General features: G+C 41.3%; 2 protein-coding genes across 11 annotated transcripts in view; both read right to left on the bottom strand.

The window, feature by feature from the left end:
* Positions 1-472: 472 nt before the first annotated feature.
* Positions 473-10717, bottom strand: LOC118646761. Its single transcript, XM_036290373.1, has 3 exons — positions 10581-10717; positions 9852-10381; positions 473-9352 (listed from the first exon to the last, which is right to left on the bottom strand). Exons 1-3 carry the CDS (start codon positions 10649-10651, stop codon positions 8865-8867), a joined length of 1089 nt encoding a protein of 362 aa, XP_036146266.1. The 5' UTR covers positions 10652-10717; the 3' UTR covers positions 473-8864.
* The window catches only part of LOC105835333 (cyclic nucleotide-gated cation channel alpha-3), a 165616-nt gene continuing 149582 nt past the window's right edge, over positions 10658-26691 (bottom strand). For 5 of the 10 annotated variants that reach the window (XM_036290363.1, XM_036290364.1, XM_036290365.1 and 2 more), the window contains 3 exons: positions 22182-22349; positions 14423-14746; positions 10661-10929 (listed from right to left, as the gene is read on the bottom strand). In XM_036290363.1, coding sequence (XP_036146256.1) covers positions 10661-10929; positions 14423-14746; positions 22182-22349 — 761 coding nt within the window. Of the gene's footprint in view, positions 10930-14422; positions 14747-22181; positions 22350-26691 lie in introns of all 10 variants that reach the window. The other 5 variants (XM_012678485.3, XM_012678486.3, XM_012678489.3 and 2 more) reach the window with 2 other exon arrangements.

Genomic DNA, 26691 nt, shown 5'->3' with positions numbered 1-26691 from the left:
AGTTGTTACATCATAAAAAACGCCATGAATAAGATGTAAGAGCGTAAAAAAAAATAGAAGTTTGTTATGTTAGTCATTAGGAATTTTTATTTCTTTTTTACGCCTTCGTATCTTATTCATAAGATTTTTTTTTATATAGATGTTCACAATTTAGCCGTGTTATTGTTATTCTCCAGTACTTCTAATTCAAGTTATTTAATATTTATAAAATAAAAAAAATTCCTCTATTAAAAAATATGAAAAGTCACATGGCTTTCTTTCATAGCTGAAGAATCTTAAGGTTTCTAAAACAATTAAAGCTAGTGAAACTTTTACCATGCGTCTCAAAAAGACTACATCTTCCTTTATCTTCTTTCGAGTATTAATTTTACAAGACTCGTAACATATGACGGCTAATTAACGTCTGTGTTTGAGAAAAATACTGGGAGGGGGTTTAAAATCGGCGGTTACGCGGAAGAAAAGAGTCCCATGGTGCGGTCCACTTCAATCGTCTATTTATATTTCAGGATTCCTACTGACATCCGATCGTACTGACACTCGCACGCTCTTGCGGCACAGCTAAGTTTCGAAAATTTAAAAATAACCTTCTATCATCGTAGGAGAGAACAGATATACGTGTAGAAATGGACAAAAACGCGCGTGTACAATCATGTGCGTACGCAATGCGCCGGGATACGCACACGCGGTCGTGCATCCTGACCGAAGGATCGATAATTCCTCTCTTCCCCGACAGCGTGACACATTTCAGCAATATTGCATCAACGTTGCTGTAATATTGCTGGAATGTTTTATGCTACTCGGGATTTTTTTTTTCCTTTCGCTCTCATTCACACACAACACACACACACGTACACACTCTCTCTCTCTTTCCCATCCGGCATCTCGCTCTGACCGAAGGACTCGAAACCGTTAGAATTTCGGCGAGTTCGATTTTCGGTCTTGTAATCATGAAGGAAGCAGACCTCATTGGTGATTTCTATCATTATTTGAGGCCACTGAACTCGCTTCCGCGTGTCTACGCCATTAAGACCGGAGTCTCGTTGAAATTATATCGATTTCAATCCACGATTGCCGTTGAACCCCGACCGCCGATCGCTACTATCTCATTCCTCGCCTCATCACAAACCGGTCGTTTCTGTCGTTTTCAGAATCGCGCGCGGATGCTGCACATCGCAAGAAATCAATTGACACTCTCGTGAATCGGCGGTCGAAGGATTAATTAATAATCGCGCGCGCGAATGCATCTCACGGTGTCCCCCGAAATTCTGAATTCGCCTCTCCACACATCTCTCTGCTTCCTTTCTTCCTCTTTCCCTCTTCTTTGCTCTTTATTTTTTTAGCGTTGCCTTATCTTTCAACGTAAATCATAATCGAATCACGGCACCGTCGTCGACATTTTTGTCAGTGCTCCGTTAATGGAAACGAATTCCCGCTCTGATCTCATACATACAGGTTTTACATGATTCTTTTATTCACACGTTTTGCGCATTCACATACGCCGGCACGCACGCACGCACACGCATTACACGCAGTCTCTCTTTTTGTCTTTTTTTCCCCTTTCTTTCTCTTACGCAGATATATGTACGCGTTTCTATCAGGCTTGTCATCTCTTATTGGGCGATCGTAAAATTGTACAGGACAATTCAGAGTCTGTCGTACGTGCGATATTTTCAAAATAAAAATGAAGACGTTTTCAAGTTCATTAATACAATGAAGGATATAAGAATGTACTTCTAGTAGGTGCAATTAATTTTTTACGTTTCGTCGCAAAAGATCAAATAATATCGCTACAATTTATTGGCGGCCTTCCAAATCACCCTGTACAAGTTTCTTATGTATATATATATGCATATACATACATATACATATATATATACATATATGTATATATATGAGAAATTGTGTATCTTTATATATATTTGTTATATTCATATTTACAAAAGGTCGTTCGTTAAATGTTAATATTCAATATATCGCAACTGTTATTACATTATAACTTTGTTCCTGAGTAACCATTCATTAAGAGCCTTATCGAGAGACTCGTTCCTCCCCCTGTTTTATGTTATGCAGTTATCGGATAGATCGTTTAATCGCTAAGCGCCGTGACGTGTGTGATCGAGGTAGCGAAATGACAAAAGTACGGAAAAAGATACATGGCAGAAGTTACTCCTCCTCAAGAGCGATTCGCGCGTAAAAAAGACATATCTAGCTGTGCCATACTGATACATTGGTCACGTTGAGTACGGGGACGAGCTAATTCACGCAGAAATGAAGAACATCTCCTTCCAGGTGGAATACACAATTGTCTCTAAAGACGTCTCGTTCAAAATGACTTTTCAGTTTCCTCGGACGCCTTTTAGACTTATCTTTAATTCACTAAAGTTCCAAAGGTTTGAAAACTCTACCTAGATTTTTTACATGACCGTTTTATACATATATAAAATATTCATCGTTATTTGGAAAGAATGTGCCGCACAAATAGAAGTAACTCGATGCAGTAGTATTTGCAAATTTGCAAAATTTGAAAAATTATGACCTACAAATCTTCGACTATCCCACATTCAGAGCGATATTGAATCGGAATCATCATTACAAATGATGATATCTTTGCATAATGGAGAGAGAAGTCTATTGCGAATATTTTCGAAACCGATTACGCATGATTGTGTAAACGTAAGAAAAATTAAACAGTCTGTTGCATCCTCATGTTTTCGCACATATCTCGCGATAAACTAATTTTTCTACAATTAGATATTTATATAATTCCGATCTGATAAGATTTAACGTCGCTGAATCCATCGTAAACTTCAGTTACCTTCTAAAAAAAATCTCTCTTTCGATCTATACGAAAAAAAGAAATACAGATACAATTTTTCTTACGTGATTCGTTTAATATCGCTTATACACGCGCACACATGTGTATTTAACGTGTTTGTAAATTTAGTACGCGTTTCATTGCGAATTCTCAAATGTCACGATGTGAAACAACGACGTTCTAAAACCTATTGTATTTCAAATTTGCGCTTTGAATTACCTTTGCGTTTCCTATCGTCATGAAAACCGAAAATTTCCAAGATATACGAGAAATGGAGAGGTTTTTATTATGTAAAGGTGCTCGCGCGCGAATGTCAATAATATATCTTTTGCATATACTCCTGCCATTCGATATGGAATAGCATAATCGCATTAAGCATTAAGGATTCTGTTGCATGCACAATAGCAATATAGTATTAAAGGCAAACCGATTATTATCGTTTCTGGATCACTTTGTGGAGTTAATGCCGATATAATCGGCTTTGTTCTAATGGAAGAGCGGTATACACAATTACGACCTGTCGTTACCACGTTCAATCTTTTTTTTAAGGAAGAGCAAAGACAATCCGAAATGAATTCTTTTTAAAATTTCGAATTTTGAAGTGAATTTCTTTTTCATCCCGCATTTCCGTGTCGCCAAAGTACTCTTAAGAGTTCAACAAAAATTCACTTTCATTTTATCAATTCTGTGCCTTTTAGATCACAAAAGAAATTTCTTTTATAGTCGATAAGAATTCATAAGAAATTCTTTTTAATTAATTTCAAGCAGATTAATATAAAAAGTTAGCTCTACGATCTTTCGCGACGCCTCCGGATTGAATATTTTTGGCACACATAATTATTAATAGATTTTAATTTAATTTAATTTTAATTAGAAAAATTAAAATCACATTACATTAAAATAATACGCGCGTGCAACTCGGTATTTGTACATTCGCTGCACTCTTCATTGAATTGCACTCGCGATTTTTTACACCGTTTACATTACAATTACATCATGTACAAAGGAAGACCGTTGTAAAACTTGGCACCACGCGCCAAAAGTTGGCTCGACGAGATCCACAAAATGACCAGAAATCTCCTATTGACACTTTTCACATAGCGATTATCTGAAAATCTGACTGTCGTACGTTCGACTACATATTGTGTCTCTATTTAAATATATGCAAAACTTGTAAATTTGGCCTTATAAAAAGTTGACGAACAACACATGCACATCTCACGACTGTACGCATAATTATCGAAAACGTCACGCGAAACTTCTCCTCGATGAGATCGATATGACTCTTCTTTTTTTTTCTAAGGGAAGGTTAGACTTCTCGTCGTTAAAATTAAGGTCGTGGACGTTGGAGACGTGACGTTCGATCGTTAAATGTAATTAGGCAATGGAACGTGCATACGAATAATGAGAGAAAAAGAGAGATACGGGTCCAACCGCACGTTGGATGCGCGGTCGAGTGGTCAGTCATTAACGAGTTTCTTTTCTTCTTTCGTAACGAACCTCGGGCGTTACAGCTACGGTAAATCTCCGATGGCAATTTTCCATTCTGTACACGTTTTGCTTGTAACACCAATAAATATTTCAATAAACTCAATATCGCGCAAACAGTCATGCGGAAGTCATTATTATGATAGAGAGGATGATCCGATTGATCATTGATAATTGATATCGATCGTGTAAGTTCGTAACTGTATTTCCGAACCGTAATAAGTGTATATCGCGCTATCTCCTGAAAGTTATTTTACATTTTCCTTACAGCTGGTTTTATTCGGTTTTATAAACGACTCGCGGAGCAACGCGTGATTATCGTTCGGTATCAGTTGAAAATCGATTAATTCAGGCGCGCTCTTCGAACTGTGGCACTTAAATTGTAACTCGTTTACCTGCGCTAATGTATTTAACAAGTACGTCATGCTACTGAGTATTTGTGTCCTCGATACTAATAAAAACGATGACAAAATGATAACGAGAGTAATGTACAGGTGATTGTGAGCTGCATTTTATCGGCATTTGTTGCGCGCATTGCTTTGTTACTGCTCCAAAAATTCTCAGAAAAAAAAAAATTAGCGACAATCTGCAAAACTTAGCAAACGACCCTTCGACGAGTGGAATATATATATTTCGCTTTCGCGATGTTTACAATCGATCGAATCGATAAAACGTATGCGGGGCACGCAATTTGTACGCTCAACAGGATCAACATAGAATATCGCTAATCACAATTAAACTCTGAACATATAAATATCACAGCCAGTTAAACAGCGTAAAATATACAGCACTGACAACGCTATTTACAGATAATCATTAACGTTAAGACAATTGGATTTCCATCGAGGGCAGGATCCTGAAGCTCCGAACGCAAGATACTTTTCCGGGTGCTGCGAACGGCAAATAATTGATAAATTACTTATGTACAATACGCACACGTACACGCCGTATCTACGTAACGATCACACGTTGCTCGTAAGATTATCGTTGTCCACAGCGTACACATACCGCCGGGGATGTCATTTATGTAATTAAGGTACGCCGATGTACACGCACCGATGTACGCAAGTCACCGACGTTACACGCATATAAATTTAGTGTACAATAATGTAGATAATAATTGTCTAAGTAAGGCTGATTAAACGCATTCCCGCCGGTGTGACGAGCCTCCCTCTTCTCTGTACATACGTCGCTATTACCATTCATTGACCGATCCTCTGTTGTCGCAAGTCGTAAATCTTCAATTCCAGACAACACGCGCGATATCGAGACGACAATCGCGTAATTGGAATATCTTTCCTTTTTTTTCATATAGAAGTCTCTTAATTTAAAAAATAATAAAATAAAATAAGAGGAAAATTTTATATAATATACAAGTGATATATTCATCGATAATGTTAAGAGCGGTCCTCAATAGCGTTTTCTATGAAATAAATATGAATCGTTATAATACGTATGATTTTACATAAACGCTGAATTTTAAATGCGCTTGAGGATTATATTTTTTGAAAATATTTGAAACTCTCGACAGTAAAATTCTCGAAGTGAAGGATGACCTTTATTCATTGACTGTTCGAGAACTTTTGTAACTTCAATAATAAAATGTTCAAAAGCGCAGCTCCCGAGAGCTTTTAGTTACGAGTTTTATTTTTAGCCTTTTACAGTTCTACATAAAATTCAACTCGATATAATGCATTGCGGTAACCCACTGCATAATTCATCAAGTACGTAATTGTAACGTGATTATATATTATAATTAATAGTTATAGTTTAATTATAATAGTAATTAAACTGTATTTTTGGAATCTCATTAAATAAAGTAATAAAATATGTTTTATTCATGTTAAATTAGCCAAGGAAATAAAATTGAGGACAAAAATAGTTGAACTTCGCTTATTTCGCTATTAGCAAGAAATAGTTTGAACGTCAAAGGGTTAAAACTTTCTGAATGCACTTTATCTCGATACCGAGCGTCTTGCATGAATCATTCGTCTTCGAATCTTCTCCAGTCCGATCGAACTTTCTCATCCTCGAAAACAAGAAACGGGGAGACTCGAGTAGCTCGTCTACCTCGGGATTGCGCGCGTACAGGAGTAAAGGTAATCTCAACGGTTTATCGAAGTGTCGTCCTAACTGTGTTACAAATTTCCGCTAACAAATTTACAGAGGTGTTCTAAATCAACGTGGCAGTAGAGTGATGTTCCCCCTTCTCGTGGCCGCGGAGAGCGCCGTAACTCGAACGGACGAGATCGCGCGCGCCTGTAAATCCTCGCGAAGCGTTTCGCATTTTCTTTTCTTTTCTGTTCTTTTTTTTTTTCGTAGTAAGAGCACTTAATCGCTACGTGTTTTCCGAACTGAACTGCCGGTCGCAATATTCCCTTTCCCCCCCTCCCTCTTCGTTTCTCGCTGTACTTCTTTCGGGTTACCGCGACTTCGCGGCACGGCGGGATTGATTTATACCGGGTACTTCCTAAGGATAATACCTTAACGTGATAATCATTATTCGGTGAATATTATACAGATGACATGAGCCCAGTCCCGCGAGAATTTATGCTGCTCTTCCAAACCCTCCTTGGGTTGATCGTTTCCGAGTTCAAAGATTGATACTGGTAGAATTTCGATGTTATTATCGTATACCGGAATACAAGATGTTTTTCGAATGTTGTCGTTCCTAGTGCCTTCCTACCACATCAGATTTTCAATCTTCTTCATCTTAATTCACCGTATATCGAATTCAAACTTCAACACTAAAAGCACGCTAGGACAATCCGCTTAATCGTGAAATCGACAATAGATACGTCTCATCTCATGAAATCATACCAGTTTCAATCGCCATGTTCGATAACACGTTATCTCACTCAACCGTGCTCGGTTCTGCGATCGCTCGGATTTTTTTTCCTCTCTTCAAAATAACAAAAAAGAAAAAGACAGGAGGCGAAATCGGTTGCCCACCTTCTTTCGTTGTCTTCTTCATTATTTTGTCTTTTTTATCCATACGACTCTGGCAAATTTAACATCCATTTTTTCGACACGCTGGAAATTTCAGATACATCGGGATGCTCACGAAATTGGAGGATGAATGTTAGAAAACGCACACATTTAGTAAGAACTCTTCTCCATGATTTATAAATGGAGGAAAAAAACGCTGCCGCGTGTTACAAACGTAGGAGATAAACGAAATCGTCTTATCTTCTCTTTTTCCATGAGATTCAGGGGATTCGCGCGTTTGTGTATCGTCTTTAAAACGCGTTTTTCTGTCCTGCCGTCTTCGTTGTGCGGGAGAATGAAGCGTTCGGTTCGACTCTGTTTCGGTACACTATGAAGATGACGATGTCGCCGACTTACATCGGGAACAAAGGGTCACCCGGAGTTCCTTTAAATCCCTTTTTCGACCGAACGAACAAACGATGATCACGGGGTGGAAGCGGAAGTCGGAAGCAGTGATGTAAGTGATGGCTTTAGTTGGTCCCGAACATGAGTAGTAGAGAGTTGTGCAAGAATCGTAATTACTTGTGATCAATATATCGCCTGTCCGTCTCTCTAAATTATTGCTAAAGTAAATTGCCAAACTGAATGAGTTCCACTTAATTTATTTTATACATTCTTCAATATCTCTATTTAATAGAGTTTTTAAGAAAGAAAATGAATTATAACTAGACCTTATTCAGACGAAGTATCTTAAGAAATAGTAACAATTTTTACAAGTGACATCAAGTCTTCTTAATCAGAAAAAGAGTATAGAACTCACTGATAGAAAAAAAAAACGAACAATATCGAAGTTATTTTTAATCAATTTCTGACAATAATCAATGAGCTGTGTCCCAATTTTGTTCGTGTTTTTGTCCGTTCGTGTCTACATTTGAAACTACTTTGGATCGACATTACGGCAAGGCGTGTAAATCTGAATTGATTAATCCATATTGAAGCAACGCCGTTAACAGCGACGAGACAAGCCCTGAGGACCGATCTATAACCGAGTAATTATAATCTTTGCACACACCCGCTCCAAGAATCGCGCGTCGAAACGTGTCGACCGTTGCGTCACGGATCTCAGCTCATGACAATACTGCGCGTATTGAATGTGACACACATACACGCACACACATACACGCACACATTCTCCGTCTATCTCTCTTCTCCTCTTTCTGCCTCGCTTGATCTGCATCTTAAATTATTACGAGCTATCTAGTAATTAATCTATACGGTCCTATATTGTACGGATCAATTATGTCCAGTGGCAGTTTATTTACAGTGCGGCTCGACCCGCGGCCCTCTGATATTAAGTCATCGACTCGTAAGTGATTCAGCGTTCGCACCGGTCATCCAGTTTCGCTGAGCGCTGGTCTCGAGGTCAGAGTAAAATTATAAAATCCAGCGGAAAGCGACGCCGGAGTTTTCCGAGTAAAATCATTTTTGCTCGGTTAATGGTTATAAACGTTCAAAATAATTTTCAATTACAGTGAGATCGGTTTAATTGAGAAAATTGCCGCTTCTATCAAGCGAACAAATCGCGGGCCGCGGATTCGGTCGCATCTATCTCAATACGTCGTCTTTTTTTTATTTACAGGAACAGCACGATCATGTAGTTGAGATATCTCGTGCTAGTGGTACCGTTGAGCTTCGTGCCGCCGCCCCCGCCCCCGCCGTTTTTTTCCTCGTCGTTCTCGCTGGCAGTGTCGCCCTTCTCGACGATAGTGTCGAGTCGCTCCATCGCGCCCCTCTGGGGATGATAGTTGCTCGAGCTTTCACTCTCGGGGGTCTCGCTCCCGGAGTCGACGTCGATCGTCTGATCGTTCAGCTGGATCTTCACCACCGCGTCTACCGGGTACTTGCCGTTGCCCTCGTCGCTGGAGCCGGATCGGCCGGTGCTCGACGTGAATCCGGCCTCCCGATCGCAGCGCGGGCACATCTGACCGTTAGATCCCGAGCCCTCGTCGCTCTGACAGCGGAAGCAGATCAGGTCGCCCTCGCTGGAGAAGTCGCAGTGCTCGCAGTGCACGACGACGTAACCGTTACCCCGGCAGAGCTCGCAGATCGGGCTCTCGCGGTCTGTGAGCAGATCGATGGGTTAACTCGACGGATCCAAGATCGTCATTTGACCGAGAGGCGGTCTCCGACAGCGGCAGTCGCCTCGGAGATCGCGCGACAGCGAGAAATGCACGTGCAAACAGCGGCGAAATTATCGGGGAGGATATGCGGAATACGTGCGAAAAATGGAGTGGAAAATTACGTGATTTGGACACAGCTAAAAGAAAAGAGCAGAGACCTCTCTAATCCGCTGGAATTGTTTTTGCTAACCGTTCTCGTAACAGAATTAAAATCGAGGATTTCAATAAGAATTTAGTCTAATAATAATAAAAAGATTAAATTGAAGAAGGAATGTTTTTTTGTTAAGAGCGTCAGAATAAAATGCAAGTGCAAAGACCGGGAATGTCGTGTATACTGAGAAGACATTAGATCATTGGAGAACATCAAAGCCATTCAAATTAATTAAGCAAAGCGAACGAACTTGCTCAATCCTTGGACCAGAACTGGTCGAGGTACTCGCCTCTGTCGTCACCTCGATTGCCCGTGTCCCTGGTGGTCCGTCCGCGTCGCTGCTGTTGCTGTTGCTGTTGCTGTTGCTGCTGCTGCTGCTCCTGAGTTCGATAGGATCGAGGTGACGTTATCTGCACTGATTGCTGAACACTTTCGTGGTACGATCGCGGCGACGACGTCGTCTGTGCCTTGCGATCCTGATCCGATTGATACGAGCGTGGGGAGGAGAGCTTCACCGGGCTCCTGTAGGCACGAGAGGTTCCCGGTTCCTGATGCCGCTCGTCAATACGCTCCTCCACGTATCTGCCGACATGCGACTCAGGTGTTTGCGGTTGGTAGGTGCAGGTGTGCGTCTTCTGATCGCACTCGCTGCACAGCAGCAGATTCGACTTGCTGCCGGGCTGCGAGACATAGCCGTTGCAGGTACCGTAGTAACGCTCCTCGTCCTCGTCGCTCTCGAACAGATGCTGGCTCAGGCTACCGATCGACTTCGTGTCGCTGAGGATTCTCGTGTCGTCCAGCTCCTGCTGACCACCGTATCTGTAAAAGTCGAATTGGTTAATAACAGATACCTCGCCCAATACTCTAAACTTTCTGTATTCTTTTATTTATTTTCAATTAAAAAAAATTTTCCATTAAGCAATTAAAATAACGTTTAATATTTACATTCAAAACTTTACGATTTACGAATTAGTAAGATCAGCAAGAAAAGATATGTAAAATATAGTAAGATAAGTACCTAGTATCAGTGGCTTCGACAAGGTACCGGCGTATCCGTTCGATCTTGGTTTTGCCGCGCTCTCGCGGCATTGTTTCTCGTTAAATAATGCTTTCCCGATTTCTCTCATTGTTGTCCTCGACGCTCGAGGTCGAACTCGCCCCGCAGATTTGCATTTCGATTTCAGCCAACCGATGCTCGACCTCCCATTGCTGTTGGTTCAGCTTGATGCTCATCGTCGCGTTCTCGGTCTCCAAACATTTCAGACGCTCGCGGAGACGCTGAATCTCCGCCAGCAGAGCCTCGTGGGTACCGAACAGGGGTGTCGTACCCTCACTCACCAGTTGCGTCATACTGTTGCAGGTCATGCCTGAAACGAGATGCATAGGTACAGAGACTGTTTATATTTTTCGCAAGTTTACATTCGTTTTTGATGTGTTCTTGTAATGAAAATATCATACAGAATGTTTACATCACTCATAATCTTATGAAAAATTCTCCTGGATTTACAAGGAATTTTATTCAAAAAATCAGAAGATTAAAAAAATTTTTAATGTAATTTTGAAATAAGTTTATTTAATGTTCATCGATCAGTTATACAATCAAAGAAAAGGTACTTGAGAGTTTTGATTATTAAATTTGAGGAAGTAATTGAAATAATATGAACGAAAATTCGAAAGATGATTAAATCAATTTAGAGCGATGTATTGTCTTCTAAAATCTCGCGAGTTATATGAGAGTGCAAATACTATATTTACTGCTGATTGTCGATATTTTGCATTATCAAGAAAAAATGATCGAAGACACAATTTTATCATCAGAAACAAAGAATTTAAATTTGAAAGTAAAATTACATAAATATTAATAAAATCTTTTGATTTTAAACGATAAAAAAAAAGAAATTCCCTTAAAAGTCCAGATTTTCCCTGGTCTTTTTTTCGATAGTAAATACCCTGAATAAGACTGTGGGTCCGAAAGCTCAATAATAGTTTAATAAATAATAGGGAAGAGAATAAGCGAACGAAGAAACGCCCAATACGAATTCGTGAGGTCGTTACTGGCGGTCGATTTATTCACTATCTCTCTAACATGGAGATCGCGTTTCAGTGGGAGACATTTAGCGTTACGTATATATATATAGTAACTATCCGCTAAATATACACGTGAATACGAAGTTTTGTCTCTCTCACCCCGCCGCTATATACAGAGCGTACAAGCGCGCGCAATTATCAACCGTTGAAAGTTGGATGAGCGTTGGAAAGAGCAACAAACGAGTTCCGCACTTAACTACGTCGACGTGCACGAATGCGAAATATATTTTCAAGGGCGCGCGCGCGCACGCGAGTCTTTGTGATTCAGTAATGTTGATTAATGCGCGCGATTAGTATTTCTCTCTCGGCAACATTTGGTTGCACCATTGCGCGATAATAGAATTTCGCATGCAAGATGAGCCGTACACACACACACTCTCTCTCTCTCTTTCTCTCTCGGTCGAGGGTTTGATACAACGTACGAGAATTAGCATCAGCAAACTGCTTACTAATTCACGAATTTGCCCTGGCCGCGTCGTCCGGCCATTCAGGAAACCCGGGGTATTGTCGAGAGACTCGTCTTGATCGTGTCACTCCTCGCGTCAGCGATTCAAACTCTCGCACGGAAATGCGGGCTGTTTCTAGGGGGGAGGATCTATCGCTTTTCCATTTTAACGTTACCCCGGCGATCACGGCGATATATTTCGTTGAATCACCGTCGGCCCGCTGTCGATTCGCATTCGATTTGTTACCGTTCCGCGGCGAGATCTGTCGTTTTAATTGTGGGGTGGGACACTCGTGCCATACACCGTGTTTCGTTCATATAAACACGGCTCGCGAAACGGAACCGTTCGATTATCAGTGTGAAATTTCCAGGGCGCGAAGGCGAGGCGGGAGGGCGGGAAGGAGAGGGGTGGCTTTATTCCCCAAACGGCATATAAACGTCGGCGAAAACACGTTAAAATCGTTACTACCTATCGTATCTATCGGGGTTAATGGTCGGGCGGATGTATTTTACGAGTGGCGCCGAGCGTCGTTCGTCATTCATTATCCGCGTGATATTTCTGAATTTACCTTTTTGCCGTTTTACAGCCGCGCCGATAAACGCGCGCGACACACGCCGGCGCGTGTTATTTACGTCCGGTTAGATTTGATTTGCAATGAGATCACATACGGACGTATACGCACGCACACATGCCGCGAAATTCTAATCCGATCGCAGCGAGATTTGCAAGATCGCGTCCCGTTCGTTTATGAAGGCGCGATAAAGTCTCTACCGGGGACGCGCACAATATTTCACGGCACGGTTCATCAATCTTGCTCTTCATAAGCAGCGATAAACAAAGCTTATTCAAATATGACGATTAAATTTGCCGAAATAAATGAAATCGTAAACGATATAAACAATAAAGTGCATTTCTAGGAATATCATGAATGATGACAATTTCCATAATGTTAATTGCGGAGAATCTGGAACTCAGCGTGTGTGTGTATGCGCGCGCGCGTGTTTCAGAGCCTTTTGTTCTAAAAATATTCCAGGATGAAACTTATTACAAAACGTTCAATCGAACGTAACGACATCGATGGTTTATGGTACAAACATTACACGGCCTTTCTAAAAAAGCTTTTATGGAACGTGAAATATTGATGACTAGAAAGTGAGAGGCTATCAAGGTCTTCCTATTCTCTCCATGTTCGCGCTTCACTTAATCGCGAAGTCTTATAGTCTATAAGAAACTACGGTTTTGCGTCAGCAGTTTGCGCGAGCACATCGCCGGCTCCCGCATCGGTTATCAGCAAATGATTTATATACTCCGGCCATCGTTCTATCGCGGAAAGAAATCGCTCGAGGTGTAGTAATCGATGATATTTTTTAGAATAAATCCGATGTGAAATTTGTCGTACGCAGGTAAAACGAATTTACGAGATATCAAACGTGATTGGATAGGATAAAATTTCCATTCGCGTTTGTGCAAGCGTTTTATCGATGATCGGAAAACACAATTTACATGATTACACGATGTCTCGAGTGCTTACGGAAATATCTGCTTCTTTCCATAAATCATTATATTGAATTCACTCGGAGGATAAACTTACTTACTTTGCTTATTTTATTTTCTATTTCCCTAGGATATTTCTTACTACTTATTTTGCAAAAAATAAAAACGTTTCATTTCCCAGCGGCGTTTATTACTCCATGTAATGATTGCAAATTAATATCAATATTTTTCACTTGATAATCCAAACTTCCATTGACCAGCTTTAATTTTATCGGGTTTTTGGGAGATGACGTAGTAGTCAATTAAACTGAATTAGCCAGTAGTTATAGCTACCGCTGGCGAGACCGTAAGAGGATTATAAGTTCCGATTTCTGCTATAAATATACCAAAGTATGCAGAGAGTTATAACACATAATAATACAAATTATAACAGATCTATATCTATCTTATCGCATGAAAATCCTTTTTAATCCCTATAAGGCCCAATCACGAGTACTCTGTGTTCGATCAATTTCTATCCATGAAAGTCTCTCGAAATTTCGAAGGTAATTAAATTAAACTTCAGTTAATTTTTTCCAAAAAGAAATGCAGACACTCGTTCTAAAATTTAGAAGTATGTTCAAGAATTTTTACAGATTTTTGAAACGCTTTAAAGAAAAGTGAGATACTTCTAATTAGTCTAATAAAGTATTCACACTGCTAGAGTACCGCAGGGGTGTGCCAGAAACTTTAAAATCTTACGAGTAGAAGACGCACTCAAACAAAATGTTGAGAAAGCGTACTCCTAACGTCGTATCGGAAAAAAAAAAAAAATGAATGGGAAGAAACTTACCAGAATAAGTGGTAGACTGTTTGCCGGTGGAGGCTTGAGTGGTGGCTGATGGCTGCGCCCTGGCCGTCTGGTCCTCGCTGCTGGGCCCGCTGCTGGCGCCGCTTACCGGGCTGTCCGTGCCCCTGGGCACGTTATTCGCGTCGGCCAGAGTCCCCGCGGCCGGCCGAGCCGTCACCGGGCTCGGGCTCGGTGAGAACAGCGAGGCGGCCGTCGAGTATGCGTGGCTGGACTTGAGGTCGATCGGCGATATCCACATATCCTCCAGCGACACGCGGCCTCGCGACTCGACCAAGCCGGGTGTGCTCTGGCACCTGCCCATGGCAACTGAAAATCCACATTCCGCTTTAATACGCAGCATTGATACGCGTTGCGCGGTGCATTGGCTTAACAGTATTATATTATTTATCTGCATTGAAACAATTTATTTCATTCTATTTTCAGTTCGATGTTTCGATATTAATTTGTACGCTTTGTACTGGTTTAAATTTGTTAATTAATGTCTCTGTAACGTCCCCGTTAAATGTAATTTTTAAGAATAAAACGGCAAATTTAAATTGGCCGCAAATAATCAAATACCTTCTCTTTATTTGCTGCAAAAATAACGAAAGAGTAATGAATAATTGCTAAAAGAATGAATAAAATAAGTTGTAAAATAAGCTGCAATAAGCAAGAAATACAGATACGCAGTATTTCAGAAAATTTAAGAGAGACGTATGTAACGTGTTCTATTTTTGACAAGCAACATTCCGTGTGTGTAAAAAAGTAATACCACAAAATAATGAATAATTTCGCAAATTAATCAATGTGAAATAACACGTTAATTAATTGTTTCCGTGTTTCATTCACGGACTCCTTTTTCATCTTCGATAAAATCTGTTTTTGCACAGGGCATTACGTTGAAAACCGCGACGATCAGATGGTCTGAAAAAAAGGAAAAGAATCGCGGTATTATCGTCGCTGTCGTTTTTCACCATCTTGCTGGAATCGCTTTCACCGAGCAGGGTAAGCTTAACCGTCGGAATTTACGAAATACGACGACGAGGGGAAACAACGACGAGAGCTGGCCATTTATTTAGGATATCATTCATTCGCAATCGTGAGTTATCCATGAATCGTGTTTACATGCGTTGTGCCCGATACGATCCATACGTGCTCTCGAATTTCCGCTTTTGCATGGAGCGCGTTGACATTTAACCGACGCCGACAGTATTCAGTGGCGCGGCAATGGTACGCTATTTCACTTTGATGCAGATCCTTCGATGGTCGAGCATGGAATGCATGATCTTCCGATCTACTCGTTACAGGTTTCCTCTTCGTGACAATGTCATTACCTCGCCACAGACATATTAATCGCTGTAGAAGCTTCGAACATTACGGCAGAAAGTTCGTTTTCGACGATCTATTCATCTTAGAATTTCAGGATTTTGCCAAAGCATCTAAAAATTTAGCTAAATACAGCTAGATCTAAATATTTGGTCATCAAAATAATTATGTATACAATTTTAATATGGCGAATAATGCTGCAAAAATTTTTAAACAACTTGAGTATCTTACAATTATTTTGTAATCTAATTTAATTTACATTATTTACGTAATTTAGTTTACATTATGTTCAAATTTATATCTTTTCATCTTTTTGGATCCTCTAGCAACACCGGTCTTTTCGTGTGTAACTCACGCACTGTATAAATATTAAAAGAATCGTAATACTTTTATAAATAATGTAAATAATATGTAGTTTTTTACAATCGATGCACTCGATAAACATTTCTAGTCAATAGAATTTTTTAATAATATCTACAACTGATTGTTATGTAGAACGTGTGAGCACAGGTCACTTAAATTAAAAATCCCTTGTAATTAAAGTGACCTTTAAATATCACGTCATCATGGAAGGTAAATCGCGGATCAAGATGCCAATAGCGTGGACGCGACGACAAACCCAAAAAAATTGTTATCTTCGTGACGCACGAGGCGCGATTCTTTGAAGCTATTTCAATTAGGTGTCTAAATATAAGTTATTCCTTTATTTATGAAGGCGTGATCGCGTATCTTTCCTTTTGCACAGTTTATCAAACCTATCAAAAACCTTACAAAGGTAAAAAAGTTACGTCCAGTACATAAACGCGTCCAAAAATGACTACAAGATCAATTAAATTAGCCAAGTATATTTTTAAGAAAGACTTAGAAAAATCCTTTAAAAATTTATTCAAAAATTATTTGAAAAACGGAAATGTTGCCAACAATAACAGATAATGAAACAAACTTGATGTGCCCGAGTCGCATTAATTGCATTCTTATATATACATTTATTAATATCAAAGATAGAATCTTGGAAATATTTAAAAAATATGAGCCGGGCACGCCAAATCATAACGTCATCGCTCTTCAATTATCCCTACGCCCTATACTATACTTTTACCTAGGACTCTGGTTCAGTCGGTTACAAAAAGATTGCAACACTTACAACATTGAATCACAGGCACCGATTTTAATCGGATAAGTTCGCATCAATATTATATAATAAAATTGTCATTAGATTTTTGATTAGAACTTTAGTTTCTGAAATATTTTAATTAAAAGTGAATTTGATAATTAAATTTCGGATAAAGCTTAATAGCGCCGCGACATTCGTGTAAATTTCGCGTCACGCGGCACGATTTTTTTATGTACTTTGCGTCGTGTCGCTACCGTTGTTTGATGCCTACCTTGAATCCGCGGTCCGCGTAGAGTCGCGTTGACTTTCGAGCCTGTGACGTTGCAGCGGCGACGGGTCTTTGTCGCTTCACTTTTATGTTAATTAGGGGACGTTGCACCGATAACAGGCGGCGGATCGATAAAGCCTGGAGCGGATCTCGCTCCTGGCATCGCCTACAACATCGCACGCAACACCGCTACCTCCTCTCGCCCATAATTCGCCGCCGTAACTCACGCTACGCATTACACTTATTACAGCGACCTAATTTCCCATACGTCACCCCTCGCTGCGACGTGAAAGTACATTGGCTCTTGCGCGACGGGATGAGCGCCGAATGAAAGTCCGGTCGTTATGATGGTGATGAATCGCTCGAAAAGTTTATAAACGAAATAAATTTCAGCGGCGTAAGCGTATTATCGGAAAATACGGATAATTCGAGTGCTAAAAAAAAAGGAACAAAAAACCGGTGCGACATTCTTCAAGGGGTGCTCAAATAGAGTATCTCGTTCTATTCAATGCCGTTTTTACAGCTCCTAAAATTCGCCGTATCAAAATCACAGCTTTCGGACCTTTCTCATCATACTTACTTTCTTTTTTAGTGCCTCAGCAGATTGGCTGACTTGTAATTTCAAGGCAATATTATTTATTACACCATTTATTATTACATACTGCTACACATTTGGCAATATGTATAAAAATACAGTTAGCAATACTTTTATTATTATACAATATTTTACCATCGCTGACAAAATGACTCTTAGCATTGCAGACGTAAGACGGGCATTGTGCTAGAGACAAAAGCTTAGGGCATAAGACCTTGTCTTGAAATTATAAGTCACCTATTCTGAAAGCCTTATTGTTAGAAGAAGCAGAAGTAAACGAAAAACACGAAAATAAATCTTTCATAACAAGAGAGCTCTTATGGAGGAATAACGTCTGTTTATATGGAATCTCAGACTTTCTTTCTACAAACTTTTAACATGCCATCGAAGGCGACAATTTTTCCTTTATTTTCACCCTTTATATTCACACGGAGATATTCTCTAGCTTCCCCAGTTGCGAATAAAATCATATACACTCCTTTGTTCTTCTTAATTCGCCTTCTGGAATTTATGGAAGGACAGCGGGTCTCCTGGACGTCCCTACATATATACCGCACATATTTTCCCCAAGAAAACAGAAAACAGAGGATACACAAACTCATGGACACGGCCGGCCCATAGACCGAAGCTGATACCGTCATATCGCGGCATCCCGACCGCCGTTTTCCGCGCATTTCGGATCAACGAGACACCCCGGAAGGAAAGAATTGCCGGGACTCCTACGGCCATTTATCTCCATCAGGCTGGCATCGACTTTCGCCGCTGGTGTACCCCTCCGCCTCGTTCATTCTTCGCGCTTTTACGTATGCCGGGAATTAGGTCACGAAAACATTTCGCATGCGGATGAGTAAATCCCGGTAGATAGAGACGTCCTCGAGAGATAGCGGCCTTCGCCGTTTCCGCGTATTTAGCGTTAAACGCGACCGTCTAATTTCCATCTCACGTTTACCTCCCCGCGTGCAGTTTCTCTCGCATTAGGCAAATGAGACATATGAGGGAAACATGTAAAACAGTGGCGGTGAATTTGCGGTATGCGGCATTGAATCGAGATAACACGATTTCCGCTACGTAAAAATGATTACACTTGTACACATATATAGTACACGTGCAATTTAAACATTTCAACCGAGGAAAGAGTTTCACAACGCAGCTATCCAACGTTGAATGAAATAATGCCAATTAAACATTGGATTGATGATTCCAAAATAAATTTACTTTTCCAAATATTTAGCAAGTATTACTAAATTTGAAACTAAATGTTGATTATATTAATCAAATATTTAATTGGCACTAATTCACTCAACATGTGAGAGCTAAATTTCTTTCAGTGTAATAACGCGAAAAAAAGTGATGTAAATACATTTATATTTACGTATTGTATTCCATTTTTAAATATTTTAAAAAAAGTTAAAAAAAAAAAATCAATTTGTGACGGTAATTGTGTGTATCTTATTAATATCCTTTCCTTTAAACTCAATAAAGGTTCTCCGTCTCACAATCCTCTTTTAAGTTCAACGAGACGTGGCGCTCGCTCATATGGAGCAACGTCGCATTTGACGTTAAACGGCGCATTGAAAGTTTCCACGATCCGGAATACGTCTTTCAAAAGCTTGACCAAAGTTTCGCCGATCGAAAATCTTTCAAGACATTAACGCGCGGGAATATCGAGAGTATCAGCGTAAGCGCGGAGCGATGGTGAAAGGGCTCAGCGAAGCGAAGAGGCGATTTCGTTGCGCCTCTTGTTCAATAGATTTTCGTCAGCGAGCGAGCGAGCGAGCGAGCGCGCGCGCGCTGGTAATAGGCGTAGCGACGAGCTGAGGAGTTTAATTAATTAATCCGACGGAACTGCGCGACGTGCGCGCGCGCACGAACCAGCCACCCTTTGCTCACCTTGCGGTACTCGGGGATAACCCCGAAGTTCGCCGCGCTGTGTGCGACGTACGCGAAACTTTCCGAGAGCGTCGCCGGAACTGCGGCGGTGGCAAACATAATACAGTCGTTTATCCCCTCGCGCAGCCTCGAATCCCCCTGTGTCCGTGTAAAAGCGAAAAATAAAATTGTTCTCTGTCGAGTGGAGCCGTTGTGAGTTTCTACCTGTACACCCGGCGGCGGCGAAGGGTTTCCGACTACTTACCCTTGTGGAAGGAGTTCAAACGGGAAAAGTGGTAGCCCGCTTTTACGGCCAAGATCTTATCGAGTAACGTCGGGCAAATGAAATTTATTTTAACTCGAGCAAGTTTCGTGCACGTTTTACCCGATTGCGGATTAAACGTGTAATCAGGTCTCGCTTTGATAATTTTAGACGACAGGCAGGTTAAAAATTGTACGTACCGGCGCGTCCTTTCGGCATGGCGCGTGACGATATTTATCAGCGTCAAGTCGTCTTTTGGAAAACTTTTCTGAGAGAGGCTAAACCGTCAGAAAGCGACTTTTCATGCGCGACAGCCCACTTGCATTAGACGCTCGTTACGTCTGCGGAAGAAACGAGAGGGGTGCGACGCGGAGGAATGGCCTAGAGCACCGCGAGGGGGTTTTTTCAGCAAAAATTGAGGTCGAAAAGAATGTTTTGGGCGACGGTTTTTTCGGAAATAAAAGGCGAGCGATATGAGATAGACTTTTATATCATACAGCCCTCGGGGCACTCAACGAGGTAGTGTATATTTTTTTAGACGCGTGTATTTTACAGCCGTCGCACGATCCGAAAGAGACAGTATCAAGAGATTCTTGGAGATGGATCGTTCACATGTTTCATTAATCTTCAACGTTATATTTTGTTACGTAGTAAAATTAGAATTCATGTACGATGAAAAATGAGAACATTAATATCGATTGGCCGAGTTAATAAAAAGTTAATTCAAGTTTTTGCAAAGAAGACTTTATAGCAGCACTTAAATAATGAAGCACTCATCAAAGTCTGCTCAATACTCATACTTCTATCTCTTAATTGGAGAGCGGAAATATTTTTCGAGACCAATCTCCGAAAGAAGTCGGAATAAAACTTGCCTATTGATTTAAAACAAAGTGAAATGTACAGATATAGATTAAAAAATTTTGTTGGACCTTAAAAATAATTATGTAGAAAGCTCAAGCGATGAGTAAAAAGTTTAGACACCGTAGTAATCAATTTGAGTGTCCGATACAATTATTTTGGCCTAACAGAATTATTTTCAGATTATCTGGCTAAAGTTTTTAGACACTTCAGGAGAAAGCCGTTCTCTTCAAGTAACGAAATTTCGTCTCTAATCGCGAAGAAAAAAAAAAAAAAAAAAAAAATGACGAGCTCCAAAGTAATCGCAGTGGCCGTCGTATCTGTACGATACAAGGTATCCGCTTCAAAGACGCACCTTTAACAACTATTATATACTCGGAACTCCAGTCCAATGTTCTACAACCGTTAATTCGTTAATGCGCCGTAGCAGCGACGAGCATATCTTGATGGAATCCCCCATTCTTGGTCCCGGTTCGAAGTTCCCCGGATGGCATCCGCGCCCCCGAAGAACTTACCTTGCCGAGGGCGCGTAAACTTCCACGAGTCTAGCTATTTTAACGATGGTAACGAGGAAAGTTTCAGGCATTCGGGGAGTTTCGGTTGTGCGCCAAGCTGTTCGCAAGACGCGCGACGCGCCCGCAGTCGTACTCGAACCCGTTTCACGCTAACTCCCGAGTACCAGTGAATTGAAAAGGGAGTTTTAAGCGTATTTCCGTATGCGATACCAGTTTCGCGAGATGTAGCGTAGCTAGCACGAACGATCTCCAAATCATTCACGAGACACGCCTAGGGCAGACACGAAGAGAAAACGAACCGAATTATATCGAGGGGTGAAAGCGCGAGGGAGTTTTCTTTTGACTGTCGTACATTTCATCAGTTAACCGTTGGCTCTCCCGTTCGTTAAAGTTTCCACCGGATAAAACGAGAGAACGTTGTCGTAATCAGCCGATTCGTTGGGATAACCGGGAACTTTTTACATATCCCATTTTTTGTTATCAGTCGTTCGCTTCAAAGTTCAAGCTTGTGATGTCTAAAGGGAAATTCAGTTGATGCACCTTCAATAGTCATCCCGTTTTTTTTTGCGCTAAACGATTACATTTTAATGAGTTTAAACGGTATCTAAGTTATATTTTTGTTTCTATTGTACAAATCGGGTCTCCAAATTTTTAAATAAAAGATATTAATTTTGGATTAGTAAAAAAAAATTGTCGTGAGGTTCATTTCTTTCGAGATCTAAATGTAAAAGCATCCTAGATGATTATTCTCCGGTTAAAAGCTTGTTAAAAATTTCCTCGAGGAGAATTTCGAAAGTTGTTCCGCGTGATTTCAAGAGGGGCGTCTGATCGATTTGTTTCGTATCTATCAAGCGCCGTTAAGAAATATGATAGCTGATGTTTTTATATAAACTTGATGCGCGCGAGTGGGAAGACAAGAGAAAGAGAGAGAGAGACATAGACAGGCTCGACTCACCTTTCTCCAGAGGAGCTCTCTTGTACTTCTCCAGCCTCTTGACTGCGATGGCCTCAAGGCGCACCCTGGCAGCCGGATATTCCTTGAGCACGTCCCACATGTCCTTCTTGCTGAGTACGAAGAGGTCCGAGTAGCCGACCGAGCGCACGCTGGCTGTTCGCCGGTTACCTGCGTCGATGTAGCCATTTATTGGTTATCGGGATGCATCAAGCTTTCTTACGTAACCGCACCGTGATCGATTTTGTCGATCGTTCCGCCGTTTCAAACAATTTTTTTTTTTAAACCTACAGCACAAACCCGTTTCTCATTTCCTCAACTCCCGGATGCACCGCGGTTCCGATTGCACGCGCCCGATACGTTCCGTACGCGCCGGAGAGCTGTCTCTTCGAGATCCCTTTTACGTTGTTTTACGTTTGTAAAAGCACAGCAATTTTGATTAATCGGGTCCGTTACGGTTCAGCGTTCTATGTTAATTGATCGCCCTGAGTGAGGTCGCCCAGTTTCGTTTCCCTCCCCTCTCCCCCGACTTTTTCAGAGAGGCGTTCAAACGTCCGGCGTTTGGTCGTTGATAAATTGATGGATAGTAGCGGGTACGAATTAATTGTTGCCACGGCTCGCCACGTCGGTGTTTATCCGCTGCCGGTTGTATTTTTCCGCGCGGTCGCGGCTTCTCGCGGACTGGAATGCAGTTAGCTTCCGGCAGGGGGAGGAAGAAAAAAAAAGGAACAAAACTCCGCAGACTAGGCTAATAAAGTAGTTTGCCCCCCAGAATGTGATAATGATGCGGCCGCGCCATTGTTTACAACTTTAATTGGTGTCAACGATATTTTATATGCCGGCGTAAAAGGGCGCGTAATTAACAAGGTAACGAAGAGCGTAATTGCTTCAGACTACAGACACGTGCGCGCGAAGTCTGAAGCGTAGAGCAATAACAGACGCTACCGTGCAAACTTTATAAATTTCCGGAGGGGACGGGAAGATTTAACCGTCAGATAAATGTTACATTCGGAAGTTCCGCTTCATTAGTACGCTACGAATGCGCACCTGAGCCGTAATACAAATTGCAATGATTAAGCTTAAGGCGACGGTGAAATTCTTCCGCCGTTGATTGAAAATTATGCTTCCGTTATGCGCACTCGTGTTAGCTTTACCGGCTAATTGTGGCGCGCGTCTCTCTCATACTTCCCCATTGCGGCGAGAACCGTAAATAGCCGGGTCGCGCGCAACCCCGCGTTATATGTTATTCCGAAAGTTTTCGCGTTTTCGAACGCAACCCGAACGTCGCTCCGTACCCCGCTCGAATACCGTAACGCGGCGCTCTGTCTCTCTCAGAATTGTTAACCGTACGTCGAAGAAATTTAGCGGATGGGAATTTTGCCTCTAGACGCAACTCCACGAGTATCCGATTTACTTATTTCAAACGGCTTTTCCCCCCGAATAGATTCCGACATATGCTATGAAAGGTATGAGTCGTCTAAAAGCGTTTTATCTTCTTGGAATTCGCGAGATGCTTCGGTAAGAGAAGAAATTTCATTGCTTCATCGCGTCTACATATTACGTCTACATATTGCAATTTTAAGAAGCGAGCACTTCAAGGCGGCAATATCAACTTTACGATGTTGCTTTTCGATTGCGATGCGATCGAGTGGCGGAGATTAATTGACAATATCTTCACGATAATGCGCAAATTACCTTATTTTCTGTAGTATTGTATTGTACATCTCAGTCTTAATAAATAGGCATTTCGAGATATATCTGCTGCAGTTTCGTTCGCAGCGATTTTCGTTCATCACCGTTTGCCTCAGATTACTTGTCATACATAACGTTAATATGTTTGCAATGGACGGTTTGGCGATACTTGAAAGTGGATACTTGTGAAGGAAGATAGTCTATTTTGTTAGCTTTCTGTAAAAATTATTCTTTGCATATGTTCGGATAAAATAAAAGTTAGATAACAAAATCGGCTATCTCCCTTTATGAATAAACCAAGGTAATCGAAAGTTGTACTTGAAGTTTCAGAAAAGTTAGCTAAGATAAAGGACACTAGAAACTACTATATCAATTTGTACGTGTATGTATACGTATATATATTTGTATGTATGAATATATACGAGTGTGTATGTGTGAATATATATATAATTATTTGTAATAATTGGCGGATCCGAAATGCAGGTCACGCATCACAGCAGTAAAAATGACAATCATCAATAATAAGAGCCTACGTCAGGGAGTGATGACAACAAATTGTGTGTGTGTGTGTGTGTGTGTGTGTGTGTGTGAGAGAGAGAGAGAGAGAGAGAAGAGATATATGAATGGTGCAATGAATAATAACATGGTAATATCGCGTGTGAGAAAATGGAGAAATGCTCGTAGGAGGCATTTATAAACGACGGTAGTCGCGCGCAATGATAATTCCCCACGGGCAATCGAATCACCTGCGTTAAGGTCATAAATAACGCGATTTAAAACACGCGACTAAATACGCGCCTTTACAAATGCCATCCCTCAGTTATACAATAGATAACAATCAAGATAGATGTGCAAATGGTAATAAGAAAAAAAAAAATGTAACAACAGTCCCAGCGTAACGTGGCAGCGCCGAAGTTGAGAGTCAAAGATGCGATGCTGAAAAAAGAGCGCGACTAAGGAAATGGATTTGAGAAAGAATCGATCCATTTCTAAGCCATTTCCTCTAGATAGAGCTACGAAAGCGAAATACAGAAATTGTGAGCACGACTGGCTAGAAATATGATTCTTCAAAACCTTATCGACCGGTACGCCTTGCGAGGGGCAGCATCTGCTATTTCGTCCGAATTGGCATACGCTTGTGCGTGTTCTCGAATAAAAAAAAAAGGGGGAAAAAAATGGCTAGTAAAGAATGTCGATACGTTATCGGACGGCTCGGCTTGCATCTTATTCCTCTCACGGAAACACGCGGGCCGAAAGTTCGCGGTGATCCGCGCACAGTAGGTATCGTAAAAAAAAAAAAAAGAAGAAAGAAGCTTACAATCTGATACTTTATGACGTGTGTCATAATTCGGTCGGTCGTTCCGGTCGATCGTAAAAGAACAAAAAAAAAACTGGAGTACAGTAGCCGTGAGAGAAAGGCTGAAGAAGGGTGGAGAGACTAAAGGGCAATACGTGTCACGGGCCTTACTCGAGAAATGCGTCGACGATCTCGCAACGACGTGCTCCGCCGCGGAATGTGCGCTTGCGGAATTCAATTAACTGTTTAACTGGCTAAGCAGAGTATATTATATAAAATTTCTGACCCGATGGAAACGCAATACGAAATTCAAATGCGGCCGATAGGACCGCGCGATTGGAAAACGCTCGCGGAATCGACGGCGATATAGACCCTCCCCGTCCCTCCTCCGGGGCGGACAGGTTATCGCTGTTATCTGCGAGTGAAACAGCGTATGAAAAAGCTTTTTACACTTTTCCGCGAAACAATGTTTTTTTGCCCGGTAATCTTTTTTTTTTTATAGATACAATACGGCAGCGGGGTTACAGAGCTCGCGTGTTTGTTAAAGAGATGAGCCCGGCCGTGGTCGCCGGCATAAATAAGGAGGAAATTCTTTATCAAACTATTTCATAAAAAAATATAGACCAACTACAATATTAAATTCTTTTAATTTAATAACGACGGAGGATCGAGCTCTGAAAATATGGAACGAGAAAATTCAATTTAAAGCGGATTAAGATCATTTCGGACGGAGGAGGGGAGGAAGTGGCCGAAACGCGGCTCTTATTAGTCCCCAAAGTTTCTTCACGGCGAGCGCGAATGCAATGTTGGTTCGGGAAAAAGAGTTTTCTGACGGAGGTTCGATAGGAGAAGTTCGTGCCGTCACCGGGGCGACTCTTTATACGGCGCGCCTTGGCGCGCCGTCGGACGCTTATTTTTTCGTCTCGACGAGAGAGCCGTTCTCGAGAGGGGAAAGCCCGGTCCTCGGGGGAGGAGAAAAAAAGAGAGAGAGAGAGAGAGACTCGCCATCGATCCGCTGCGCTCCCAAACGCGTGCTCCATCCTAACAGGCGGGTGCAATAGAATTGCCGATGCAGAGAAATTGAAGCGATACTTTGCATCGTCAATCCTCTTTTTTTTTTTTTATACGCGAAGCTCGATAGCCCCGAGCGGCGACGAAACCCGTGGAAGACGCACGAGTGATTTCGCGGCGCCGCCGCTTTGAAAGCTGGTTTTTGTCTCACGTTCATTATACGCCGCGCGAAATGAAAAAGTGTAAGCGGGAGAAAATATTTTTCCACAGCTAATTCCTTCCTTTGTCAACGCGCGCGCGATGAATGCGAATGGCTATTTGAGTTTGGTTGTTGCTCGGTTGTTTGATGGAGCACTGCGCGATGAAGTTAATCTCATTCACCGAAATTCATTTGTCTCGACATTCATCGAATACCTGCAGTTTACGTCGCGAATATCTGTTTATATATTCTTTAATAAAAATATATTTATTTCTATTTTTATACCCTCTCTCTAAGGTTTTTTAAATTTAATT

This window comes from Monomorium pharaonis, chromosome 7 (genome assembly GCF_013373865.1).
Source record: "Monomorium pharaonis isolate MP-MQ-018 chromosome 7, ASM1337386v2, whole genome shotgun sequence".
NCBI lineage: Eukaryota > Metazoa > Arthropoda > Insecta > Hymenoptera > Formicidae > Monomorium > Monomorium pharaonis.
This window is presented reverse-complemented; position numbering and strand designations above follow the sequence as displayed.